Source organism: Dreissena polymorpha, chromosome 7 (assembly GCF_020536995.1).
Source record: "Dreissena polymorpha isolate Duluth1 chromosome 7, UMN_Dpol_1.0, whole genome shotgun sequence".
NCBI lineage: Eukaryota > Metazoa > Mollusca > Bivalvia > Myida > Dreissenidae > Dreissena > Dreissena polymorpha.
This window is the reverse complement of record NC_068361.1, coordinates 3,934,810-3,943,391: the sequence shown is the minus strand read 5'-3', so window position 1 is coordinate 3,943,391 and position 8,582 is coordinate 3,934,810. Positions and strand designations below refer to the sequence as shown.

The 8,582-nt window shown below is 35.4% G+C and overlaps 1 protein-coding gene and 1 pseudogene across 6 annotated transcripts in view; both read right to left on the bottom strand.

Annotated features, from left to right (window-relative positions):
- The window catches only part of LOC127840119 (cyclic AMP-dependent transcription factor ATF-6 alpha-like), a 99,469-nt gene that overhangs the window by 26,192 nt on the left and 64,695 nt on the right, over window positions 1-8,582 (bottom strand). For 3 of the 6 annotated variants that reach the window (XM_052368580.1, XM_052368582.1, XM_052368583.1), the window contains one exon: window positions 3,296-7,364. The exons of 1 other annotated variant lie outside the window; for it this stretch is intronic. In XM_052368580.1, the coding sequence (XP_052224540.1) occupies window positions 7,204-7,364 (161 nt within the window). In that variant the 3' untranslated portion in view covers window positions 3,296-7,203. Of the gene's footprint in view, window positions 1-3,295; window positions 7,365-8,582 lie in introns of those variants that run through there. 2 more of the 6 variants (XR_008030422.1, XR_008030421.1) reach the window with 2 other exon arrangements.
- On the bottom strand, window positions 1,467-1,566 carry LOC127840210 (U2 spliceosomal RNA; annotated as a pseudogene).

Here is an 8,582-nt window from a genome sequence, read left to right as displayed (position 1 = left end):
TTTACGCGCACAATTGAAATACGCTCGCTCGCTCTCTCGTTCGCTCCGTCGAAATCAAACAATAAGATAGTGAAATCTATAGGAATTTGACTCGCTGAATCCGAATCCGTTGTTAATTTTCCGATATCTTGATCCGAAAAAGAATTATTGAGTTTAAATGGTAAAATTCGATAAGAATGCAGCACACTTTTAACAGAAGCTCAAAATCCAGTATACCTTAAAATCCAGTGAAATAAAACAATCAGATAGTCCAATCGATGTGATTTTGTCTACCTGAACCCGATTCCGGGGCTACTTTTCCGATATATTGAACCGTTAAAGAATGATTGATGTTAAATGGTGCCGTTCGATAAGAATGCAGCAACCTTTTAAAGTAACATTACTACTCAAAATCAACGAAAATTTCGTACACTATTTCGTAAAATAAACTTAATCAATTAAAAATCAGTGTTCCTTGTGGCAATTGCCGAAATTTCAGCGCCAGGTATGCTAAAATAGATGTCTGTAGATACCAACATGCTCGTTTTTATTATTGTTTTGCATATTTAATTCCATTTTAATTTCCCGCAACGATATCTATTCATACGACACATGAACACTTACATGGTGTTCGTGTGTCGTATGAATAGATATATTCGCGGGAATAATGCCTTAATAGAAAAGAATACATTTTAAATAGATGCATACTAATCACTCATTTAGTCACTCAGTCAGTCACTCACTCAATCACTCACTCCCTCACTTACAGTCAGTCACTCACTCAGTCAGTCACTCAATCACACAGTCACTCACTCAGTCAAATCAGTAATTTAGTTTCTCGGATCAAGATTTTGGTATTAATTATCGGATACAGTTAGCCCTTAAATAATAGTGTAAGTTCGTTCGCACTTTTGTGTTTGAAAAGTCTTTTCGCTTAGCTCAAGGCAATATCGATAACAACAAGTGAGTGTCTGTAATATTAATACACTGATGTGTGTATTAATTTTCATATTTTCAGTATAACCATGTCGAGTGTCGAAATAACTATTAGACATTGTCAGTCGCTTTAAAATGTTGTCAGTCATTATTCGGCGCTGTCAGTCTTTTTAACACGTTGTCAACCAGTATTAGGCGTTGTCAGTCGCTATAACACGTTTTCAGTCAGTATTAGGCGCTGTCAGTCGCTATAGTACGTGGTCAGTCGTTATGAGGCGTTGTCATTTATTATGAGGCATGATCAGTCATTATGCGGCGTTTTCAGTCATAATAAGGCGTGATCAGTTGCTTGCTATGAGAGATAATCAGTCGTTTTTGGTCCGTATAGAGTATAAGATTCTATAATCCAGACTATCAAAGGCAAACCAGATCGATGGATTCAATCGTTCTAGATCCGGGCCTGTGTCAAGGACACGTGGTAATCCGCTTGCGGTCAGCCGATGAGACAAACACGCACCGTGGACTTTATAGCAATGTTCCTATTTTATTGTGAAAATTGAATCCATCGATCTGATTTGCCAATATAATTATGCCATACCATTTCCACTCAGATACTACACTTTGATCTTAGCCAAAAGGCCGAGAAGCGATACCGTCGTTATTCCTGGGAATACATCATCCAATATGAAGGTGGTTGCTGTGATAGAAAATGATATCCTTGACACAGGCCCGGATCTAGAACGATTGAATCCATCGATCTGGCTTGCCTTTGATAGTGCGGATTATAGAATCTTATACTCTCGGGACCTACGGTCCCTCGAAAATGGCCACCTGGTGACACAGAATGTTCGCTTCGCGAACTACCGTCTTCGGCCTCGGGACAACATCAGAAGCGTCATCGGTAGAAGCATATTTAAGCGTAAATCGCTCCTTGCCTGCGTATACAGCACAAACCAAATAAAAACCACACAATAAAACTATTTGTTAAATTAGTATTGTCAATAATGATCAAAGCCATTGGATTAACTTTAAAACCGTATAACATATTTATAAATATTATACTATTTACACTATGTATAGAATATAGTACATGTAATATAAATAATAGCCATAACTAGATATATTGTGCATAATAGCCATCGGTATTGATAGCTGTGTACGTGTATTACACATGAACACACTCCGGGTCCTTACATAACGCAGCCTTGGGCGCGGAAGGACCTAATACACTTCAAAATGCAAATACATGGTGTCATTAGCGGGTGCGCAGGCTAGGCTGGAGCTACGCTGGTGGCATATGGCATAAGATCCGGTTTTTGCACATCGCGGGTCATTTAGTTTCTAAGTGTCGCCCCATATTAGCATGTGTAGTCCGTTTATGGATTGAGCGTTTTGTGCACAGGTCAATCAGGGACGACACTTTCCGCTTATGGTATGTTTCGTTACAAAAACGTCTCTTTTCAGCGACAATTCTGTTCTGGCGGAAAGCGTCGTCCCTGACTCGGCTATGCGGACTGCACATGCTAACCTGGGACGACAATTTACGCACATTGATTATGCCCCGTTTTTTGCAGAGCTTAAAGCCCAAGGTAGCATCTGAGTCAGCCCGACCGGCAGCCGATTGAATACATTTTTCAACAATTCATTTTGTTGGGTTTTCTATGAGTTGGATCGTGTAAGACATTTCACATGGTTATATGTAGTTTTTTTTATATAATCATAATGCAAGCATAGTACTACACATAAAAACAAGGGCTGTTTGTAAAACATGCATGCCCCCCATATGGGCTCTCCGTTGTAGTGGCAGCCATTGTGTAATATGTTTTTGTCACTGTGACCTTGACCTTTGACCTAGTGACCTGAAAATCAATAGGGGGTCATCTGCGAGTCATGGTCAATGTACCTATGAAGTTTCATGATCCTAGCCATAAGTGTTCTTGAGTTATCATCTGGAAACCATTTTACTATTTCGGGTCACCGTGACCTAGACCTTTGACCTAGTGACCTGAAAATCAATAGGGGTCATCTGCGAGTCATGATCAATCTACCTATCAAGTTTCATGATCCTAGGCCTAAGCGTTCTTGAGTTATCATCCGGAAACCATTTTACAATTTCGGGTCACCGTGACCTTGACCTAGTGACCTCAAAATCAATAGGGGTCATCTGCGAGTCGTGATCATTGTACATATCAAGTTTCATGATCCTAGGCCCAAGCGTTCTTGAGTTATCATCCGGAAACCACCTGGTGGACGGACCGACCGACAGACAGACAAAGCAATATACCCCCTCTTCTTCGAAGGGGGGCATAATAAGATTATTGCATAATCTTTCCATTATGTATGCAATTGAAATGAACCACAAATCAATCAAACAAATGAAAACGTTTTACTTTTATTGATATACATATTATATACATATATCATTCATGTTGTGCAAGATCGAATATAATTAACATGAAAATAAGTCAAATGTATTCAAATTAATTCAACAAAATGATATACATTATATTAGATGTTGACTCTAAATAATTAACTATATATTAAAACTGCCAAAGTTTTTCGATATCTTGTGACTAGAAATATATATGCACAACAACTCAACCCACATCCATAAAGCATATCAGACACGATATACAGAGTTAAAAAATGCACACAACGACCATATACAAACACTCTACAACTACACTTGATATAGCTGATTTATAAGGTGTCACAACAGTCTTACCACAGAAGTAGTGAGACCACAAGGAACTTAACTGTTCTGAGTAGAAAGTGTTCACATTTTTTCACATTAGACTTAAAAGAAAAACTGAGCCAACACTTGTCAGTCATGTTCATGAACAATCCATAATCATTTTCAAACTACATGTATTGGTAAATACCAAGCAAGTTTTATGGTTAGAGGGTAAACAAAAAGTGACACCTAAAGAGTGCAGTTTCACTATAGCCAAATAAGGACAAATGCCCTACCATGTGGCAGTCATGTTTTTCAATGGACAGGAACCATATCTAACTTGTTTCAGAAATCAATGAGCACAAATATCACAGCAAGTTTCATGAAGATTGCCCGAACAAATGTGAATTCTAGAATGCTCAAGAGCCTTTTCTTTTATTTACCTAGTGATTTAAGTTTTAACCACAAAATTACTCAATTTCGGACTTAGTCAGAGATATAATTGGGACAAATGCTCTTACAAAGTTTCATGACAACAGGGCAATAAATGTTAACTGACCTCTAGAGTGTTCAAAAAAGGTTTTTTAATAATTTGACCTAGTTACATATTATTTTGCTATGAAGAAACCAAGTTTAGAATTTTGTCAGTATGAACAATGTATTGACAAAGTTTTGTGGAGATTGAGCAATAAATGTGGCTTCATAATTGTTCACAAGCTTTTTCTTTAATTTGAGCCAGAGGCCCTAGCTATATTTTAACCTCATGTGACACAGTTTCAATATTGGCCGAAATATCTTTTGGACAAATGTTCTAACCAAGTTTCATAAAGATGTGCAATAATGGACAATAAATGCAGCCTCTTCAAGTCTTCACCACAAAGCATTTGTTGACGATGCATACCAGACAAAAGGCAATCACAAAAGATCACCATGAGCATGTTGTACTCAGGGGAGGTATTAATAAAGCATTTACATTTAACTCGGTACAAATCTCGTAGATCGCAACAACAAAAACATTTAATATGTATAGGTTATTTTGACAATAAGCAGTTAAATATAAAAACCCATTGCACATCATTGTATCCACAAATCATGGTCCAGACTTTAATCACAAGTCAAGTAATAATAGCAGCTGATAAATATTATGCAACAAAATTAAAGCCAAGAAGAGATAAATCTGCAAACTGAGTATGAATTCATCAGAAAAAATATTTCCTTTATGGGTAATCATCAACTGAAATGGATTTAAATGTTTTTTACAGTAATTGTAGCACTATTCATTAGTTATTAGGTTTATGTTAGTATCAATAACCTAGCATTAGAGTAAGAATCAAAGTTTACAAGCTTGAATGGCACAATGTTGAGTGTGAGATTTGCACTTAAAGGAACTTTTGAATACCAACGAGCAATTTATGTTTCAACTGTCTATCTTAACTTCAACACTATTTAAAAATAGATTTTTTATGCTGTATAAAATAAGATTTTTTTTTAAACCTAAAAACATGTGAACAAGTCCATTAAAAATGGAAATTAAAAGCAAGTATACTTTATTTAAGTACCTGTCAACGTAATAATATGGCAAAAACAGGCACCTTAAAAATACCCAGCACTGGATTTCAAAATTGTGTAGATCTCGATGAGACGAACTGACAAGCCTCATGTTTACAACATTTCAAACATCGTCAGTTACAAATCATTATAGTAGCAACAATACAGCACAAAGCATATATCGCCCCCTTGGTGAAAAAAGATACCACAAGCCATTGAAATTAGAAGGCACATGGTACCTTTATGCACCGATGAGGCGATTTCATAAAACCCTCAGAAATGTCAAGCATAAAATGGTTAAATAGTAAGAGTAAAGGCCACAGGAATATTAGACTTATGCCATTACATAACTGCATATTGTATTCCACACATAAATATAAATAAAGAAATCGAAATGCAATATTCACACAAAAAACATACAGGTTAAATGGAATGATTAGATGCAAACACCCAAAACCATGTTTATATAATATATAATAAAAATTAACACAACAACAATCATTTTCATAGCAGAAACAGTCTAAAATTATACTTGTGCTAAAGATGGCATATAAGTTTTGTTGATGTGTTTTTCTTTAGATGTAGCAACATATTGAAATACAATTTGTTGTAAATACACGTTTCAGCTGGAAACATGTTCCATTTATCAAAACATTCGCCTGACAAATATTTTTCTTGCAAAATTGTACATTTGACAAAAGTTTCATTACACTCTCACAATAAATATTATACTTATATAAAAATAAAAAATCTAAGCTAAATCATCTACAACTAAACAAAATAAACCCTAAAACATGTACCATAAGTGTCCCACATTTATTACATAATACACAAACATATGAATACCTCAATGGTCCAAGTATTCTGGAATTCAAATATTTAAATCTTTGAAGAAATCATTATTTGAAGTATCAGCGTTTGTCCACATATCTTACATTCATAGACACAATAAACATTAAAATCACCAAACTTGATGAAGTTAATTTCTAAATCTGTATGTTCTATGTGAAGTCTTAATGATCAATTTTGACAAGCAGCCATGAATAAATGTACCGAAAAATACAAATGTATATAATGCTGTAAGTATTGTGATAAAAGAAAAGACATGAGACACAACCACTTATGAACAATTATAATGACAGACGATTAGTCATGAACAATATCTGTAAAACAGCTGCCTTCAAATAAACTTTTGTATCTCACTCCATTCAATACATTAACTTGGTCAGTGATAGAACAGTGATTTCTGTAAGTGTTTTTGTGTAATAAAGCTGCAAGTTTACATAATTTTATTGACCTGTAGCTGGTAATGGTAAATTGTCATACAGTGTTAAAAGTTTGAAGAGAAAGTCTATTTAAGAATGATAATTCACATCTCCATTCATTTTAAAATTACTAAGAAGAAATCTTCATTGAGCACTATGTTTCTAATATCTTTTCTACTACTATAACACAACAAAAATCACATCATTTTGCTCGTGCAACACAATAACCATTACTTTCAATCTAAAAACTGAGTTCTATTAACTATTCTTTAAAACAACATACCTATTTCAATTACAAACAATCACTTCCTAAAAGCATCAAAAGGTTTGTGCCATTCTCAGAAATTTAAAAATAGTTTCTATGCCTCTAAATCACAGTCAATAAATTAGCGATACTTTTTTAAACATGTCTACTATGTCAGCAATCTGACTAAATCAACTATGTCTACAATCATAAAACCTATTTCAGACCGCTATCCATATTCCATTGTTGTTGTTTTCAAACAACAGAGACTCATCAAAGCATGGTTGCTACATAAATCAGCTGCACATATCAGTTCAACACACAATTGACATTCCATAAAACAATCTACAAATCTGTTAGTATGTTAAACCATTAAAAGCATTATCATTTCAACACTCATTTTATCTGTTTAAAATCATACATTTTAAGTGTCTTTTAAGTCTCCACATTATGATGTCCACCACCAAAAAATCTGTCAATTTTAAAAGCCTTTTCAGGCTGTTAAAACAGCATACTTTTCCATGACAATCAGTTAGACCCAAGTTCTGTCCCAGCTCTCAGGCTTTTGGTTGGTTGTTGAAGTTGGTTTGGGTGTGGTTGTGCTTGCCGCGTGCGTATCGGGGGATTGAAGACTTGCTCACGTGGATCAGGTTGGTGTTCATCACTTCACAGTCGATCTGCATCATTCCCACCTCATCATCTCGCGGCATCATGGACTCTGAAAGGAAAAGTGAGGTGCGTTATGGGAAAACAGGGTTTAATGCATGTGCATAAAGTGTCATCCCAGATTAGCCTGTGCAGCTGTACAGGCTAATCAGGGACAATGCTTTCTGCTTTTATGGTATTTTTTAAAATGGAAGTCTGTTCTTTGCAAAGATCCTGTTAAGGCGGTAAGTTTTACCCATGATAAGCCTGTGCAGACTGCACAGGCTAATTTGGGACAACACTTGATGCACATGCATTAAAACTTGTTTGCACACAGCTAGGTTCAAATGAAATGCAGCTTTATAAGCTTTCTAAGGGCACTATCACATAGCCAACAGTTGTTTTTTTCACAATCTTAAATTCTAAATTAACACGTTGAACGACAAATACAAATATGTAATCTTTTTATCAGTTTCATAAATTGTATTATGATTGAATAAATAATTAAATGACACGTGTTTGTATGTTAAATGTAGATAAATAACATAATCCTCACATATTATTTCATTCTGGTTTATATCGTAGTTCACTTTTAAATAGTGATGGGAATAGCATCCATATTCACACTTAAATCATAGGAAAAATCTTGTGTTGGTTTCGGGTTTCTATGACTAAAGGGAAAATTACTGTGAATACAAAGTCAGTAAAGGCGACTTGAGAAGAAATCCCTACTGGAGGAAAAGCTTTCCACAGATTTTTACACCTCTGAATAAATGTGCATTATACAGATTAACGTAGAAATAAACGCTAATGAACAAGTGCGAGAATTACTCTTTATTTAGTTTTTGTATCTTAACCAGTGTTTGGGTACCAATTATTTGAAGGATGACCTTGACCTTTCACCACTCAAAATGTGCAGACCCATGAGATACACATGCATGCCAAATATCAAGTTGCTATCTTCAATATTGCAAAATTTGACCTTTGACCTTGAAGGATGACCTTGACCTTTGACCTTTCCTTTCACCACTCAAAATGTGCAGCTCCACGAGATACACATGCACGCAAAATAGCAACTTGCTATCTTCAATATTGCAAAAGTTATGGGATAATGGCCAATGTTAAAGTTTGAAGCAAACCAACCAACAAACAGACAGGACAAAAAACAATATGTCCCCCAGTATTGACTGGGGGACATTCAAAGTTTTTAATTTAATTTGACTTTCTATGGGACTGCAAATGAGTCACAGTGCTTATCTGAGTGGTAGAGGGTTATGGAATTAGGCACAGT